The sequence below is a fragment of the Diorhabda carinulata genome, chromosome 2 (genome assembly GCF_026250575.1).
Source record: "Diorhabda carinulata isolate Delta chromosome 2, icDioCari1.1, whole genome shotgun sequence".
NCBI classification, from domain to species: domain Eukaryota; kingdom Metazoa; phylum Arthropoda; class Insecta; order Coleoptera; family Chrysomelidae; genus Diorhabda; species Diorhabda carinulata.
In genome coordinates, this window is record NC_079461.1 from 31,801,178 (window position 1) to 31,821,960 (window position 20,783).

Genomic DNA, 20,783 nt, shown 5'->3' on the forward strand with positions numbered 1-20,783 from the left:
GCTAGCTGCCCTACGAAAATAAGCGCAGCAGCTGCAACTAGCAGATGTATATTACAATTTTAGTGGAATTTGGGATATTTGCTCTTTGTGGATTAGTCGTACATTGAATGAACACTAAGTAAGTCAAAGTTAGCCGAAAATTTCAGCTTTTTCTGACCGTTATCGTATTTAAATAGGTCTACCTGTGATTTAATTAAAAATCCACGAGTTTATTTCCATCCGTAGCCGAGACTGTTCGAAACTCTCTCAGCCGAGAGTTGAAATTTTATGATTGAATTTCGAAACTTCATATACAACTTGTTAATGAAACCAAGGTAATATCTAGTAGTTTCTTTAATGATGTTTCATAACTTATATCTACCCTCGTCATATAAATTTTGATCTCTCCAATGCACACGTCTTTCAACAGAGAACACAAATGTTTTTTTACACGTGAGAGAGCGTAGAGTAGAGAAGACCGATACTCACTTAAAGAAAAAGAGAGTAACGTCCAGGGAAACGTTCAGGTCGTGTGAAAGTTTTTCTAAACCCATATGTCGTTCACATTATTATTTACCACTTCATTTTTGGAAATGTACACTCCAATGATGCTCTCAACTATAAATTCCTATCAAATAGTAAGTAATGAGACAGGATTCTATTCAAATTCCCAGAAACTTATTATTGGACTATTCAAGACTGGAGCTTATTCCCGATAAAAGTTTATCCCAGAGAACAGGAATTTGACGTATATTACATTAATATACAAGGAGATAGAAGGCGAGTGACAATTATCGTGCGCACGAGCGCAATAGGTTGTGCGGCAAAGTTTTAAAAAATAGAATTCCAGAAAATATGATTGAAATAGAAGGATGGGAGTACTAAAGAAACGTGAAGCCAGACATTTAGTAACCTAGTGGATCTTGAAAAGGTCTACGACATGGTGCCGTTGAGAACGCTTTATACGATATATTGACAAAATGTGACCTCAGCAATGTTAAAACCTTTTCACTGCTAGTATTACTTCTTAGATAATTTATAAATTCCATTAAAATGCGTTTATGGGACTATTTTAATCAGTTGCAGAAGTCAGATGATGAAAATCTTGCGTCCGACTTTAGGGATTGTCCGCAGGCACAGAACATTCATCTAGACTTACTAAAATGGGGCAAAGCCGGGAAGTTTCACTGGCCCGACTATAGAAGGGCGTAGCAGTGAAAAGGTTAATATTCGAGCTATTCAGAACATATACAGAAAGTCGAAAGGTGTAGTTAAGTTGGAAAATACCCTAACAAAACCATTTTCGTATTCGAAAGGTTTGAGAAAATATTTTAAACATACATTCAGGAAGCTCTGAGTAGTTGTAGAACTAAAATTGCGAGAATGGGAATGCTTAACAAGTTATTGTTAACAAGACGACCAAGTTATTGCATTTGGCGACGCAGACGATGCAGATTATATGCTGAGAAAGTTGGACGACGAATATGTAAAATGGGGTTTGAATATGATTATGTCAAAACCAGAATATTTGCCGGTGGAAAGCTCACAAGTAGACCCCGAACTGCAAATAAATAGGCTTGAACGATACCTAAGAAGTATAATTTTGGAATATGGAATATGGAACGACAAAAGACGATATAAGAAATAAAGTGCAGCAAGGGAAAAAAGCTTCACAAATTCTGAACTCATTGCTGTGGTCATAAAAAATTAATGAAGTCATAGTGGAACTTATTTTAACGTATTAATGTTAGTACCGGCAAATAACTGATAGACAGGAGACAAATATAGAGGTTTAGAAATGGACTACTTCAGAAGATCGCGCAGAATATTCAGAACAGAGTATACACGACTTCAGAGAGAATACAGACTAAGCAACTGCTCTGGTACGGACATGTGATGAGGATGGATCAGAACAGATGGCCGAAAAAAGCATTGAAATATCGACCGCTGAATAGGAGGAGGCAAGGAAGATACTCAAGGACCTGATAGATAGATAGAAATGTGGGATGCGGAAAGAAAGCTGAAAGACTCCCGCTGTATATGTATATATATAATATAGCCGTTGAGGTGAAAATAAACTTAATCAGTTGAAATGATTTCGTTCTATTTATACACGCATATTCTCAGAACGAATTAAATTTCTTAGTTGAAATCCACCTACTTATCAACTCATTGTTGGAATATTAAATTCAAGGCTCGAGTTTATTCCAGATAAAAGAGAGCAAAGTTTAACTTGCTTGGAATGAAAAAAAAATTTATAGAATAATTAATTAGTGTAACAAACAACTTCAAAATAAACTTTATCATATAATATCATTCTAAAAATAACTCTGAATGGTACAAAAATATGGACAATCTATCTGATGAAGTTAGAGAACTTGATGTAAACAAATAAGATTATTTACATCGTTCAAATGCTGTATGAAATGATTGGACATACAAATGCTAGTCATAAGACTACAAGTTTTTGTTAACAATCAGAATATTTTTTACATTCTATAGGTTAATTTGCTCGCGAGTGTTAGATAATCTAACATCTATAATGTCTTGGTGAGGCTTACATCCAGTGATGCAACCTCTTATAACTCATATTGACCAACTTTTTTTCAGTCTTTTCGCGTTTCGTGGCGTCAACAACTCCTCTAGTATTGGATTTGGATGAGTTTCTATAGTTTTGTGGTATTTGATGATCCTCTCTTGGATAACTTCTTGTACAGTGGGCACTCCCAGGTCTACGTGAATAGTGTTATTTATTACATACCAGGGAATATTTTAAATTGGGATCTCTGAATAATATTTGTATTAGATTTGGAAGAGCAACCCCACAGCTCTATTCCATATGTCCATATAGGCTTCATGAGAAATTTGTAGATAAGGATATATTTAGGCATAGATTATATATTATATACAGAACTTTTCTAAATTCATGTGACAAAATTCAGAAGGTGTTTGCTCGTTTAAAATTAAGATGGGTTTTTCCTATAACAAAATTTCCTCAGCACAACCCTTTCCGAGATAAGACTAAAGACTAAAATTGAGTTTTGTTAATTATGAAGTTTCAGTAAAGCTAGAAACTTGAAATTCTGTACCATTCATCATTATTTTGTTGGAAAATATGGTAATCGCAGGACTTTCACGTGGGTGTTTGATAATATGACCTCTTCTGAGAATTGTTCTAGTGTTGAGAAAAATATATATGTAGAAATGCTCGATCCAAAGAATCTATTATGTTCCCTTTTCTTGCTGCGGCATAGGGATGCTCGGTGTTTATAGCTAATCTAATTATTTCTGTCTTTTCAGAAAGTTGGTGAGATGTGGGATGGATCTAGCCACCAAAAATCTTTTTTAGACGACGCCATCTGAAAGTTGTTCGTTCTGTATTCATTTACATTCCGATAGTTGCGTTTTGAGTGTTCTATGTAGTGAAAGTGACAGTTCAGTACTGTAATACACTTTCGGGATGCTTTGGAGTAGACAACTCTAGCCACTTCAATATTGACAGTTGACAGTTTCACTTCGATTATTTTGCATAACCTTAAATTTTCAATTTTCTGAAATTATTTGTTTTATTCAAAGTCCTTGGCATACAAATAATTATTTTTCTATTTCTACAGCCCCGGTGTAATAATATGGAGTTCCGTAGACTTTCGCGATTGAATGTGGATAGAAGTTTCGTCATCCACATAGCAGAGTCTGCACGCTATGTTCTCTGTTAAACCAAGCGTCCACTGCTGCGGAAATTAGATTAATCTGACAACTAATAGTTTGTGGATATTGCATCATGGAAGAGTGTGGATGAAGTGATCGAAAACTAGTGAAAATATGGTGCGGTTTACTGAAAAAACCAAATTATGATATAAAAATAGTTTTAAAAAGAAAAGGTAGAGATAGGTACTAAGAAAATAGGGAAGGAAATTGAGAAAAACAAGTGAGTGTGAATCAGAGCTTGAACCTCGCATTGAGAACAGTTTCTCTAATGGAACACCAGTTGAGCCTACAGTCTCTGTTCTCACTTGAATAATTTTGGGCATAATCGACGTCCAGGTATTTTAATAAAGGTCATAAACGTTAAGAAAACCAAACAGTATGTTATTACTATCACACTAACTGACTCTCTCGCGTATAATCTTACTTGTTATAAGTTAATAAACTTGCCTAATGAAACAGATTATTTGGTGTCTTATTTAACGAGAATCAACGAGAAAAAGAAGTGTTCCAAGTATTTTAAAATATAAATAATCCCAGATTAAAGAGTATAATAATTGTTAAAAACTATAATATGTATAAGGTGGAGTATTTTCTTGGATAAAATTTCTAATTTCCTCAGAGACTTAACTGCGCCAAGGGAAAACTTGAATTATTATGTTATTTTAAAGCGTACGGAAGAGAAAATGCGTTTTCTTAGTTTAAAATGAGAAAACGAAAAGAGACAAGACGGCTTTTCCTGAATTCTGAAAATTACACAGGTAGTAAAGGATCCAAAGTTGGATTAGAATGTATATACAAGAGAGGTAGAATCTTGTTTTCAATCGTTTTGTTTGTTTTATAATGTTCAGTTTGGCGCTCTTCAAGATAAACTTAAAGATATATTGTAAAACATATTTGTGTTTTGTCACCAGTTTCCAATTGTTAATTTTTTATTAAAATCATTCTAAATTGCTCTGGCTTTCTGTATCCACTTGTCAGAGCATATCACGAATAAGCTCGCGAAATGGGTCCTTAGACCGGCCCTACTCAGCTACAATGGAATTTTAAAATTCGGCGAATCAGCGTGGTGCCTTTATAAATGGTGGACGCACCTTTGATAAACTTTTTATTATAGAAAGCGATTTATTACAGTATTAAATGATTTCTAGGAAAGTCTATTTATTTTTTTTTGTTCTAGAGCTTCGTAGAATTCTAGTTGTGGCGTATAAATAAGTTTATGAAGCGCAGTTAGTTCAGTTTTAAATAAATAGTCGTAGCGAAAAGATTGCAAATAAACGTATTGAGTATTAAATTTTTTTTTACCACTGATACTTATGAAACCATGGTATCGGGAGTCCTTCAAAATAATTTGCTACGAGCCTCGCGTTTGCTTAATCTGTCACTAGTTCAAACTATACAAATCAACGTAACAACATTTTGCATGATACAATAAATCAAGAATTAGGAGTATCTCCTATATAAAAGTAACTTTTAAAATGTAAAATAGGCACTTTACCTTTGACAGAGTAGTAGGATGCGGATAAAGATTAACTAAGCAACTTTCCCTGCGGAGTCTGTAGTCCCAACGAGTCTCCAGATGTGGAATTTCCATTGTATCGCATATCGACTGTACGTGACTAGCAGTATGAGCAGATTGTGGACCAAAAATTGCCGCTACTCCATTGCGAAGTAAGTGACACACTGAAATTCGAAAATTCGAATAAAATTCGTCACAGATGGAAGAGAAAAATATTCGTTAGAAATAATATAAGAACGTTATTTTTTAGAGAATAAGATTTGAATTTAGTTTCAGATCAAATTGCTATCCAAAACATTTCAAACACAAAGTGATAAACAGCCAATTTTTTATTCAATTATTTTGCTCTATTTTCTTGAAGCTTGTATCCTAAGTCTACAAATTGTCTAGACATTTGTTTGAGTAGTGTTTAAAATTCAGATACACTAATAGAGAGGGAGAGAGAGAAATTCGTTGGGTATATTTTGGGTGGGAAGAGAAAATTGTTTATGGTGAGGAAGGTTCATTGGATTTGGCCCTGATATGGGAGCTGCTCCTCTGCAGGGCTAGGGTTGTGTTGATAGGTTTGTGGTTGCACTGCCTCAGGCTGAAAAAAAACTAACGACCAGCCTGGGTTTGTATAAGAAGAGAGCTCCATCCTAAAAAAACAGTTCCTTCCAGGTTTAAAGGTATGTTTTGTAAGTTTTTCTGTCTTTTTTTGGATTTTTTGTTGTTCTTTGTTTGTTTTTTTGTTTATTTTAAAGTTGGCTGAACCAGCAGTTTTTCCATTACCGGCAATATATTTTTACAAACATTATTTTGTCAGTAGATTAAATTTGTATTTCAAAAATTTTTTCAATCAAATCACTTCTATCAAATGTAAAGCACAAATATCAGTTTATGATTTTTTGGTGATGGCCAAGATTACTAAAAATCATCAATTCTAGTGGGTGTAACCAGTAAATTTAAATAAATTTGTATGTTGGTAGTCAAGTACGTAAGACAGTGTTTATTGATTCACCCCTCGACTAGAAATAGTTTGAATGAATGATAAAAACATTACACTATTAGAAAAAATGTTTACTGGGATTCAATGATTTTGATTGGATTACTCCAGGAGGAATTATTTGCTGAAATCTAAGGTTACTGTATTGTATTAAGTATTAAGATTAATTGATAAAGAAAGAAGGTTAATTTGTTTCAGCTGATAAAGGATTTTTAGAAACAAAGGCATTTTTTGATCAGAGCGGACATAAAGTGAAGCTTGTTATGCCACCATTTTTTGAAAAAAAGATTGAGTTACCAGAAGAATATACTGAATAAACTTATCAAGTTGCCCGAGTACGAATTCCCGTTGAAAGAATCATGCAGCAATTATGCCTTTATGGCCGCTTGACATGATGCAAGACAACGTAAAGATCAAAATATTTCATAGACAGGTTCCGCTAGACTTTATTCAAGTCTCTTGCTATCAGGGTTGCTATTAACCAAAATTCCATAAGTTAAAGTAAACAATTTATTAGCCTCAAATTTTATTTAATACTTTGTGGACGGTTTAAACTTGAAAATAACAAAGCTAGTTAAAGTGAACAAGAAAAAGTGCATCATCAGCAATAATTACGAGGATTGTCTGGCCTGATCTAGAGAGGGTGGTAGTTGCTTGAAAAATACAATTGTATTAGAAAGTACTAATCTATACAGCATATGTTTCAAGTTTGAAGACGCCACGTTGTTTAATATTTGTTTAGCAGCCATCAATAGTGAAAGTTTTCAAATTTCAAATTTGTAAACACGGAAAAAATTGTTATTGTTAAACAATTTCTGTTTGAAAGGCATTTTGTCCAACAATTATAAAAACTGAACTAGATTCAACTCTGGGTGAGACTACTTCTTCGTTATCAACAGTAAAATATTGGATAGCAGACTTTAAACGAGGTCGTACGACCTACAAAGACATGATAAGCATTTCAAAGAGTGCAGTACATCGTTTATTGATTGAAAATTTGTAGACGAGGAAGCTATGCGTAAGATGGGTGCCGCGTTTGCTCACAAAAACAACGTCGTGAAGATGTTTCCATCGAGTGTTTGGCAATGTTTCATAACCATGGATGGAACAAAGCAACTATCGAAACAAGGTTTCCAGACTAGAAAAAATTGCTCGGCGATCAAAAATGTCTTAACAATGAGGAGGTAATTTTGTGTTTTCTTTGTTGGACCTGGTACTTCTGGGACCTTCTCGTATATCTGATACTGCCTTACTGTTGGAGTCTAATAGACAGAAAAGAGCCTCCAAGCGATGGTGGGCTATACTTGGCTAGATAGAACAACAGGAAACAAGAGTTTAGCTATAGAATTAGACAAAAATCATACAAACATTAGTTGAGAATAGTGAAGAAAATTTCCAGGAAAATAAAACGTGATATTAGCAGATTAAAAGCTTATTTCTCACTGGAATTGCAGCTGGCACGCAATGAACCCCGGCCTTTTTTCTATCATAGATAAATTTACTTTGAATTTATTTTACTTAGTTGTTGACATGTTTGTTACGTTTGGCAACCTCCAATTATTTCTAATAAAGATAGAGCACATAGAATTACTTAAATTTCAAGAAATTGTGTATATCAAACTAAAATTTTTTGTATTTTACTATATTTTGAGGTAAATATTAATGTGTTTTATTAAAATATATCGATTATACAAAATAATCAATAGTTTTTTCTTATCAATATCAAATATCTTTAAAAAGTAATAAAACTTAAAATCACAATATTCAAAATATAGAGAATCGTAACCCAATACAATCTAACTTTCGTTAATTTTTATTTTTTATTTCAGATTATCAAATAATCAACTATTTTAACATTTTTTATATTTTGTCATGTAACACTTTTTATAATTCACTGATTAACCTCACAGGTCACTAAATTTCTTTCATATATTCATGTTTTTTAATGCATTTCAAATTTTGAATTATTTTTTTAAGATTATTATTGTTTATACGGATCTTACATATGTCATACTATTGCCAAGTATGATTTTATGCAAACATCAGATGCCGCTTTTGTTGCACACCCTGTCAATGGGTCTATGTATCTAAATTAACTCTTAAGATTTTAGTCTTAAAACTATGCTTCATGCACGAAACAAATCTACAAATTTAAACCACAAAGGAACGTCTCAGATGCTCGAAAGTGCGAAAATAGGCAAAATTGCACGGTTATAAAGTTGTGTTCTGAAATAGGATATGACTTTCGTCCAATGGATTGAAATCTATTTCTCATCAAGTGGGATCTAAATTTTTCTACTTTGGTTAATAATGAAAACAAGTTTTCTACGTCAGAAAAAGTCAATAACATTAAGTTTAAATGCCAGTAGAGAAAAAGTAAATTTTCTCTGTTTATGGTTCACATCTAGGGGAAAATATTACTGATATAAATCTTGTTTTCTTTTTTTATTTCATTTCATAGCGCTATAACAGTAATTAACTGTTTAATTTAGTACCAAACACGAAAAACAAATGATTTTTCATGAAGTTCTCAACCACATTACATTCCTTTTTCCTCTCCGGAAAACATAATGCAGTTTAAAGCACAACTAATTTGAATGTTTTAGTGTTTCCCCGAGCAATTTCTTCCGTGGTTCTTTCTCAGTTCTAAGTTTACGATTCGGTTTCATTTCGAACGTGAATGTGGAATATTATTACCAGATTTAGATGAAAAAATGTATATAATATTACAGAAATAAATAAAAGTCAAATATTTATGTATTCCGACTGGTAGCAAATAAAAATCAATCAAAATTAATAAAAGAGAACTGCTGGAAAAAGGGCTGCTCAGCATTTCCAATCGTTTTCGAAAGATCTCAGGTGTTAATACTCTTGTCGTTTTCATAACATTCAAGACATTCAAATTTCACATACTCATTTCATTATTGTAGCGCTTTGACATAAATATTCAAATCAATTTCTCTTTTGCGATATTAATTAAGACATTTATTAGATGCAGAGCAGCAAAGCGAAAATGTAGTTCTACCCTTGAGATTCTGGTTGATGCAATTAAGTTATGACAGTTGAGCACAAAGTTCCTGGCGACGCCGCCGGATGCTTGCACCATTTCGAATGAACTTAAAACTCATTTCCGGGGAACAGACAAAGGAGACGACACGACGTGTCGCGTTTACAATTTTCTAGTCAAATTTCGACGCCCTAAAAGGAAATAACGATTTGAAACCTGAAGCATTGTCGGCCTATTTCTCTATTTAAGGTTAATTCGACTGTAGAGGTAATTTGAATAAAACAAAACAGAACGAAGTGTAATTGAATTCATTCCTAATTTACTAAATGACAAGAGGAAACGTACGAGTAATTTTTATCAGATGCTTCCAAGAGATCTTATAAATTTCTAGCTTTCGATGATTTTCGTGTCGATTCGTGAGTATCGAGTGATAAATTGAGGGATTTTGTTTTATATATGGTCTTTCAATGATTCTAGAACATTGTGGTATATTTCTATAGTGTCAGACAAGATCTCTTTACAATATCTAGAGTATAGTTCATAGCTACCCATTAATAGATGGAGCCACCTACCATGCTTTAGAGTTTCCACTACATTAAGTTATGAGTGGTGCTTGGATGTCTCATCACTTCCATCACAATATAAATATATCATCGATTGTATCTCATTTCCAAACGCGATAACTTTTTGACGTGATGATGAAGACGAGAAAATGTTAAATACAGACAATGATAAAGAAGAAACATATAAAATCGCACTCATAAAACGCAAAAGGAAGAAAACATACCAAAACCAACTAAAGAAGAAGTAGTAGATATCATTCAAAACCAAAAAATCGGCAAATTCTCCGAAATTTATTCGCAACAAATATGGGAAAATGAGATAATATCAAAGGCATGGGATACTGCGATAATAGTGCCAAGATACAAAAAAGGAATTACCCGCGAAGTTGCACTTTTGGACGCATTGTACAAAATGATGGCGTGGTGTCTAGAAAGGAAAATAAAATAGTATGGACAAACCCTGTTTGTGCGGATTTCGAACTAGAAGATCAGTAACACACCATATATATTGAATCTCGTTCACAAAGAATAAATTATGAATACAATTTGCCGATATTTTCAAGTTCTATCAGCTTCCAAACTTTGACATACTTACAAGAGAAAATCTTCACAAAAATACCAATTAAACTGATACAGCTCACGAAAATGACACTCGAAAAAATTCAAACAAAAATTGAACGGAAAACATCCGATAGCTTTCTAACAAATATAGGACTAAGACAGGAAAATCCTCTATCTACTACGTTGTTTACCATAATACTGGAATGGATAGTACGAAGAAGCGAAATGAATACCACGAGAACATTACAAGCTGTTGGAGAAGACAGGGCTTTCATTGGTCAACAAGGAGAAATCAAAATTCATGTAAATGACGCAGCCCAAAATACTGAATAAAATGAAAGAAAGAAAAATCCTCGATTAGAATTTCATACGCAAAAAATAAACCAGATATACAAGAACATTAAAGCAAAGCGTGGAAACTAAATTAATTGAGAGAAAAAATTACTTGTGAGGATATTAGGAGGAAAGAATGAGGAAGACATAATGAGAAAAAGGTCAAAGCTAGTATCTATTTAATCTATAAATCCAATTCAATTGACTGTAGTTTTCAGCTGTTTGGAATTTTTGAGTTTTAGTTACAATGGTACCTTCAGTGACTGTCACTGAAAGCGTATGTCCAAAAAATGCCTCGGAAGCGTAAATCTACATTATCTAAAAATTCGTCACGGGCCTTAGCACCAAGAAATGAAGTGGTTAATAAGATTAACACCGACATTTTAAAAGATGTGCAAGGAGAAATGGGGGAATATTTGTCGATGGATACAATTATGGATACTGAACTAAGTACTTCATAGTCAAGTTTTTAATTTCCCTTGAACTGTCAGTACCAGTAATGCTGATGCAAAATCTAGATGCTCCTCGGTTATGTAATGGAACAAGGCTTCGTATAACAAAATTGGGGCAGAATATACTTGGTGCTACTATTTTAACAGGTGTCGGCAAGGGAGAAAGTGTTATCATACCTCGGATTCCAATTATTCCAACTGATCTTCCTTTTCAATTTAAAAGAGTTCAGTTTCCGGTCAAGCTTAGCTTTGCTGTTACTATAAACAAAGATCATTACAGGTAGCAGGAGTACATTTAGAAAAGCCAAGCTTCTCTCTTGGCTAACTATATGTAGCGTGTTCACGTGTATTTAATGCCCGGAATTTACCCATATTTGCAATATAGTCTACAAAAATATTCTAGATTAATACTCAGCATTTTATCTTTTTAATTATTAGAGTTCCAAACTATTTATTTTTGTTACAGGAAAATATATTTTAACATTTGTTATTGTATTTCAATAAAGCGTGTTTTGAAACTTCATTGTATGTAGTAATTTTTAAAAATCGATAATACTAACCAAGGAATAAAATAAAGTTATAACTTATTTAATGGATTCGATGCGAGCGAAGCCGCGGGTAAAATCTAGTATATTATAATCTTAAGTAATATTACGTACCAAACAAACTTTTCTCAAATTTCTAGTTTACATATTAACTGTAATTAGTAGTCTTCAGACAATTACACCTAAATACATAATTGTAAGTTTTCGATGACATTGGATGTTTGCTGCTCAGTGTTGTGAATGTTGATGTTGTTCTCATCGAGTCATTCATCATCTTGGTGTTTCACATTTTAAATAATGCTCATCAATTCATCAGCATGACAAGCAGACACTTTTATATAGTAGATTGAATTTATTCCTAGTCGCCGCATGCAATTGTTCTTTAATTAATATCAACTTCCTGGTCGGACTTTGCCTTGCGAATGCCACACTTTTTTGTAATTTTTTGGCATTTCTTGGATTTTCTAACATTAATTTCCTTTGCTTTGCTTAAAACATGTTAAATTGTCAATCCTACCGAAACCCTATTTGGTTCTAAGCGAGTACCTAAACCTAAACCTAAATTATTTGTGGAAATCCCCGAAAATGCGTTTCGTTTTCAAGCGTAGACAATATGTGGGTTGTCATATAAGTAAAAAGTAGTTAATTGTTACCGATTTAATCACCATCTAAACCCTCCAACCCCTCCTATCAACAATAATAAGCAAAGTAAATACCCCCCACCCACCTATAGTGTTTACGTAATATTTAAACGCCCTCTCTAACCCTAGCCTTAAAGAATTCAATTATAATTTTTAATAGTATTATATTCGAGAGTAATTACCAATATTCGTTTATTGAATATAAAGTGTTGTGGTATTCTTAAAGTTTGCGACGAGGGTTAAGTTTTGATATATGGCAACACTGATTTGAATATGTGAAATCTGACATTGCTAATAACATAAAATTTGACATTTTCGATGGTGAACGTACTCAGAATCTAATCACCGTGCTTCGCTGGTTTTCCGAATTCAAACGCACTTCGTTATTGGATGAATTTCGTGAAGGTCGTTCAAAATTGTCGTCCAATTAACTGTTTGGGTCTTCCAAGATTAGCCAAATCCAACAAAAGTTGTTTGCATATGAAGCACAAATAATAAGATATGCCACCACCGTTCATTTAAAACAACGTGTGGCAGAAGACGAATCATCCTCCACCACGACAATACGAGTTCTTACCCAGCAGTTCAAACAAAAACGTTTTTGAATAGTCAAAACATCGAATTGGAGATTCAACCGCCATACAGTCCAGTCCTTCTTTGATACCTAATCATTTCTTCTTATACGCGATGTCAAAGTTTTTCTACACCCGAAGAAGCGTTTGATTGTTTTGGAGGTACCTCAATCGGAATAGAAAAAACGCTTCTTCACTTGGCATGCAAGAGTCTTAGTGGAAATATTTTGAAAAACAAGAAAACAATATCCAATTATACATATTTGTTTCAATTTGTCTAGTTTACTAGTATTACCGATGAGAAATCACTCATTCCATATATTTTTGTCTTACGCAAAAAAGAATAAGTAAAAAAGTATTTTAACCATCTCATTTCTAATGTCGTTTTATCATTAATTTAATAGTAGGTCCCTTTTTTTATTAACGATTATATCCCCAGATAATCCTGAAGGTAAATCTAAACTAAATTACTTTTTCTGTTAAACGTATTGAAAAGTTTGTGGTTGAAATCCCTTTAACCCCAAAAGTTATATCTCAGGTATATAGCTAACACCTTCTCTGATGATAATTATACCCGTAATAATTTGGAATTCTGCCCAAATTTCGCAACGGACTAATCTGGTACGGATTACACACGGAATTCACAATCCCCTGATTAACTAACTTTTAATTTCTAGAGAGGTTTCACTCCATTTTGCCTAATTTGGATAAATGAACGGAAAACATTTTTCCTACGACCACCAAGTAGCTTATTTCACACATGTACTAAAAAATAACAAAACATACATGTATTGAAATGCTTCTCTTTCTTATGTTATATATGGTCTCGAACGATAGAGGAAATACACGAATACAATAAGAATCTGGCTGGGTGCCGATAGGCAAAAGGCCAAATTTAAGAAGAAATATGATTTTTTGAGGTTATAATAGTGTTTTCAATAAAAATTAAAAGTTTGTTGTGATTTGTGTTCAAATACATATTAGTGTCTGCAAGATAATTTTGACGTTAAAATTAAATGCTATTACTAATACTGAGTAATGTATAAATTAGTTCAATGAAAATTTATTCTTCATAGTGAAGGAAAACATTCTTCATGACTGTTTTGATTTTACTAACAGGTAAGATAAAAGCAAAAACATTTATTGTTCTATTGGTTCTTTTCCTGTTCTTTAGTTATAAAATATCATATATATATCATATAATCATTCTTTTCGTTGTTTTTATCTCAATTATTACAAAATAAAAAATATTTTGTAGGGCTTTTCAACATTTCAGCACACGTGTTTATAAATTTTTCAACACATGTGCGATATTGATTAATTGACTTTCTTATTTAAAAAATACGTTTTTTTGAAGAATTTTTTACGTTGTCGTAGGAAAAATAGTGTACTTAACTCGTTGAAAGTGTATTTCGCACTCGCTACGTGGCTCGTGCAAAACAGTAACTAGTGCGAAATGTATTACTTTCCAAACTCGTTATGTAATATTATTATAATATAATAGAATTTTCAAACGATTAATTTTTAAATTATAAACATTGAAATTGACGAAATATTAAGGTTCTTTTTTCCATAACGACTTTGTAATAAGAAAATGAATGAAAACAGAATCACAAACAAAATGGGTAAGAAATATTCAAATCTGTTCTCTAAAGATAGTCTCATATTTCTTATCTCAGTTTAGTTGTAATTCCACGACATAATTAGATTTTTCCTCAGTTCCTTTTAGCCGTTTTAGAAGTAACAATTTTTTATCTAAATTTTTTGATAACATCATTAAACTATTTACACTTTTAACAATGGTTACATAAACAGAAAACTGCTGGGTTTCTATGGCCAATTGCACAGGTGCGATTACATTATTTAGAGGGCGTCTCATGAATAAAGGCAGCTTCCAATATCCACTTTGTACTCATCAAAAAGAAAGACTTAATATTAGTATTCTATGGTTTCAAACCCAACGTAGAGCAAGCTCTTGGAGACATTGGTGAAACCATTCATTGGGCTTAGATACAAAATATTGTCGCACTGCCTTTTCAACATCTCCTTTGGATCCTTCCTCAAACCATTGATCTTAATAAATAGTAATCTGATAGTGCAAGGTCTGGAAAAAATGCTGGATTGGGTAGGAGCATACAAATACCTCGGTTCGGCTATCTGGAAAGATTTCGAAGTACATTAAACCCCTATAATTCCACCAGATACACAAGAAGACTTCCCGCTTCAATTGACCATCTGGTAATTGCCTTTTGTCCAACCAATATTTATCCATGTTCGGGTTCTCTTGATGATCATTTTCAGGCAGAGCAAGGAGATCTTTAACTCGACGTTTCGCTTGAATCTCTTTAAAAGCTTCTAGAAATTTTACTTAAAGATTTTAAATAGTGATCTTTAGGAGATCCAAGGGAGTTCGATAATTGCTGGTAACTAAGTTGGTGTGACGTTCGCTCATTATCTGTATTTTCATTTAACATACATATTTTCTTTGTAGCCACGGTTATTTCAAACTTTTATTTCCAATAATGTCTGATAAATACATGAATTTATATATTTAATTGCCTCACACGCTTGATACGTACATTTTGGATTTTTTTATCATAAAGTTATGATCTATCCATAGCGATTAAACTACCTTTCGCAGCAAATCTTAACAAGTCCAATCAACCCGACATAACACAAAATCTGTATTATATTATAAGCTATAAATTATATCGAAATATTAAGGACATTGGATGACATTGCAAAAACAGTTGGAATATGTGGTAAAAGAAGAAATGGTAGACAAACCAGAAAATCTATACTGTGAAAACACGATGGAGGAGTTCGAAAGTTACATATTTTTCGAAAAAGAAAAAAAAATAAACAAGGTACAGGCTCAGAAGCATATCATGTGAATATATGGAAACATGTGGACGCTTTTTATTTTTTAGAAAAACTTCCATTAGATATTTTGTGAATAATATATAGCATCTTTCTTCCTTTCTAAATGCAAGTAATTTATTATTCATACTTCCGCGGAATTTCGATAAACTTCATCATCTTCTTCTGTTAGTACACACATTTTTATAAACTGCCAACGTCAGTAAAGAAAATACCTTAAGACTCTCTCTTTTAAATTCGTTATACCACAATTGCTCGTGAGGAGCTTCTATCAAGAAATGCCCATTGTAATCTTACGATTACACTTTGTGGTTTACTTAAACTTTTAAGAGTTTTGCCGCGAAGACCAAGAAAGTATAATCGGATCAATTTCAATGGGTATTGAAACTACGGTTTTCTAATATGATCCGACATCCAAAATATGGTTTGGTGTCGGAAAGGAGATTCTGTACCAAAACAAGCAAAGGTCACGAAAAGTGATGGCTACGATTTGTTGGAACTGCAAGGATATTCTTTCGATTAACTTTAAGGAATTAAATACCATCGTGAACACGGCATATTAATCTGATTACTAAGGCAGTTGCTTTTAAAAATGATCGAAAAGTGTACGCTTGCTTCATAATAATGCTCCAGTCCACAATGCTTTGGTTTGCAAGGGCATTATGACACGAATGTGTCCTTACAGAAATTGAACACCCACAATATAGCCCTGATATGGTCTCGCCCGATTATTTTTTGTTCGCAAAAATGAAGGCCGGCTTAAGAGGCAGAAGATTTAATGGCGACGATGAAATTAAACTGGCGATGTAGGAACATTTCGACTCTAAAATTCATCATATTTTTTATAATAACATAGAAGCTTTGTGCTATTTTTATATAATCCGTCATATTTGCATATCCCATTCCTTAATCGCTTCAGCATGCGTTATAATTAAACATTGTTATCAGCCGAGCATGTTTTAAAAACAATGTTTTTATTTCAAATACGATGCAATGCTTCAGTCTGCATCGTTAAAACTATGAAATTACCAATCTATAATATGTGCCACAATCTGTTCCGAGCATTCCAATTGCAGACATTTCTACATCATAAAATTGTACGTGCAGGGTTCTCGAATATCCTATAAATGAAAAGCTATCGTAAACTGTGAGCAAACATTGAAAATTTCTGTGTATTTCCCCTGCATTCAACGCTTTTTAAACGTATGGATTTATTGTTGGTAAAGGGTGATTTTATATTTATCTATTATATGAAATATGGTGATGTTTTATCTATTTTCGCATTGAAAAATATTATCTCAAATGACGATCTCAATTTTTTATCGCATATTAGATTACATAGAATTATATATTGATCAACTTAATATGGTGGAAGACTCCTTTTACTTTTCTGTGTGCTCCGTAGATTTTTCCGTAGAATCCAAATCATCACTGTTTACTTCAGCTGCTCCTTTCGAAAACGATTTAGTTAGTCTCAATCTGTACATCACGGGAAAAGAGCCTAGAAGTCTGATTAACTAATCAAGGTTATATTATTTCTTTTAGAAAATTTGCACGCAAAGCTAATGTTTATTTCCTGCTTAAGCAGTTTTCTCAGACAGCATATATTCATGAACTACCCCGTTGAGTAAGGGTTTCAAACTCATGAACTACATTAGTTTAAACTAACTACGTTTAACTTTAGATGAGGACCTATGACAAAAACTAGGTTGATAAACATTTGTAAAAATCAGGCTTTCAACTTTGAATTTAGATCATCTCTGTATTTGACTGGGTATTTGAAAAATACGAGTAAAATACACAAAAAATTGTTTTATGTATAATAATTCAAGACCAAAATTAGCCAAATATATACATAAATTTGTTTGTTAGTCTCGCGAAAATTCGACCGATTTGGCTAATTTTGATGAATAAATATAAAAATGCTCCGAATTAAATGAAAACAGAAATTTTGTTTTTCCTCGATGAAATAAAATTTCTGAACGCAACCATACTATAAGACATTTGACAATCAACTATATGTCGATTGATGAATCTTAAGTTTTGTCACATATTAAATTTCTGAACGCCACCATATTATTTGACATTTGACATTTGACAACCAACTATATGTAGATTGATGAATCTTAAGTTTTGTCACTAATTAAATTTCTGAACGCAGCAATAATATTTGACATTTGACAGCCAACTAACATGTCGATTCATCGTCTATGTCGATCGATACCTTAGACAAAGAGTGCATACTGCTCTCTTTGTGATTGAAGATTACCGCTAACTTTCTTTACTTCCTTTGTGATAGTGATATGTCAAGTTATGGGGTCTTTTTTTGTGATAGCAACACTTTACTGTTGTTGTTGTTGTCAGATATTGGCAATAATAAAGTCGCAGTGGATTCATCACATTACCCACAGATTTCTGACACATCACAGACTTAAAAGAGGAGCTTATTCCGATTGTTTTCCCAGATATAACGCAACAGTTCAATAAACCAGGATGACGTAGTCAACTATCCTACGGAATTGCCTGGTTTACCACCTCACAATTTTCAGCTAAAAGTAGGATAAGTTGTCATCATGCTGCTATATTAATCAACCTCGACTGTGCAATGGACCGAGAATGACTGTGAAAAAGGTGGTGAATAACGTCATTGAGGCAACAATCATAAAGGAAAAATATAAAGGAGAGGATGTCTTGATCCGACATATACCGATGTCTTCAACGGATTTACCATTCGATTTTAAACGTTTACAATTTTCGGTACGTCTGGCCTTTGCGATGACCATAAATAAATCGCAAGGCCAGTCGTTGGAAGGTTGCGAAATCAACTTGGAGTTTCACTGTTTCGCGCATGGACAAACAAAACAATGAAAATAATTTATCAGAAAGCTTGAAATTGATTAACAGACTGTATCATAACTGTGTGTGTGTGTCTGTCAATATCAATTTGAAATAGCCAACTCTGTTTTGTAAGTGAGCAACATCATGTATAATTAATCGAAAATAATAATGAAACTTCATTCATACCGAACATTTTTTTAATTTGTTCTATTAAAGAAAGAATTTATTAGAACAAAGTTTATGTTATACAAAAGTTAGATCTTTCATTTATCGATTGAGGCAGTACGAAGTCTGCCGGGTCAGCTGGTCAAAAAATTTTAAAATTTTATTCAAACTTCAGCTGCAAGTTTTTCAATTATTGTCTACGTGTATGAAATCAATTTTTCTTGTTGCACTTAGTTGAACCTCTTATCTTATTGCAATATAAACAAATATTTGAAGCCACGCTTATACCATGTGGTACATAATATATTTACAGCTAAACTCAATATGAGAAAATAAACTGTCTACTACTACTTCAAACGTTAACAGATGCATAAAAGCAAAATGGAAAAGACATTCTTGAAGAATTAGTTACAATGGATGATCCAGGGATCCATCCCTATGATGTTAAGACCAAAATTCAAAGTGGAGAGTGGAAATGACGAGGTTCACCGCTGGTGAGAAAATTTAAGATACCACCTTTAGCAGGCAAGTTTATACTAACTATATTTTTGAATCTTGAAGACGTAGCAAAGGTATCAGCTCTCGTATAATTATTTGTATTTATGCGAATATAATATAATACAATATAAATCGTTCAAATTCTTAGTTACATCAACCATGAAACATAAGACTTGAAAACACATCATGAAACGGATAAAAAAATAGTTACTTCCTGTACTATTTGTACTTTATTCCATACATCATCCCGAAGACAGTTAAAGAGAAATTTGTTTTGAATAGTTATTTGATTATTTTTATAATATACGTACAGACTACACGATATAATCGATATATTGACTGTGCTGTTCAAGATGTATAATTATTCATATCGGAAGGAAATAATTCAACATCAAACGAAGAGAAGTGTCAGAGTAGAAAATTAAGTTACATGCTACAACAACCTGTCTTAAGGTTTTATTATTTTATAGACTTTATTAATGATTAACTTAGACTGGGTGAGTGAGGAGGAACGTTCCAAATTACCGATTACAATTTTTTGAAAACTTTGTTGGACACGTTGTTATTAGGATTTCTTGAATGTGGAGACTGATATACTACTCTATATACTAGTTAAATAAATTAAATCAGCCTCAAAACTTCAATTAATCTTGAACATATGATATACAGGGTGTCCCACGACGAGTTGAAACTATCTGTATATGGCAAAATACTTTGTTATTTCAAATAGAACACCCCATATATTAATATATTTTTGGAATCTACGTAAAATTTTAGTATGATTTTGCCTGAGAACTTTTTTCTAAAAATGCTTAATTTTTGAGTTATTAATTTTTTTTTAAATTGACCTTTGCAGACCCTTATAAATTATTTTTTTACGAGGATACCCTTAAAGATATGAAAATGGTTTCTATTCGTTTGCTTTTAACAAGGTCAGATGTAGTTGAATATATGTTGAAAAGTTTTTTATTTCATACAGGGTGTGAATAAAAAGTGTTCAAACTTTAACTTCATAAATATCAAATTACTTCATTTTTTAAATAGATCCGGTTTTTCTATTTTAATGCATTAAGGGGTAAAAAATAACAAAATTCATGTAAGTTATCCAGATATTAAATGTTTTCTGTAAATTTTTATAGATGCAGATGTGGTCTAAATTTTATTTTGGCCCGTTGATACAAACACTAAGAAATAAAAAAGTATTTTTCTTTATCTTGGAGGTCTATCAAGGTCTGTAAAATTGTATTTTTTAACAAAACCATTTCCATATATTTAAGGGTATTCTCGTTAATAAACAATTTGTAAGGGTCTGCAACGGTCACTTTTTTTTCCAAAAAATTGATAACTCAAAAAGTATGCATTTTTCGAAAAAAGTTTTAAGACAAAATGATACTAAAATTTTACTTAGATTTCAAAGATGTATTAATATACAGGGTGTTTACAGGCTCGACGTAGGACACCTGTATCAATTGTAAAAGATTTAACATCCAGTAATTGTGCGAAAAATCTTCATTTTCACGTGGAAATTCCGGTGGTTGTA

The 20,783-nt window shown here is 32.7% G+C and overlaps 1 protein-coding gene across 3 annotated transcripts in view; it reads right to left on the reverse strand.

The window, feature by feature from the left end:
* The window catches only part of LOC130903719 (glutamate receptor ionotropic, kainate 2), a 113,354-nt gene that overhangs the window by 66,989 nt on the left and 25,582 nt on the right, over positions 1 to 20,783 (reverse strand). For all 3 annotated transcript variants that reach the window (XM_057815957.1, XM_057815958.1, XM_057815959.1), the window contains exon 4: positions 5,183 to 5,367. In XM_057815957.1, coding sequence (XP_057671940.1) covers positions 5,183 to 5,367 — 185 coding nt within the window. The remainder of the gene's footprint in view (positions 1 to 5,182; positions 5,368 to 20,783) is intronic.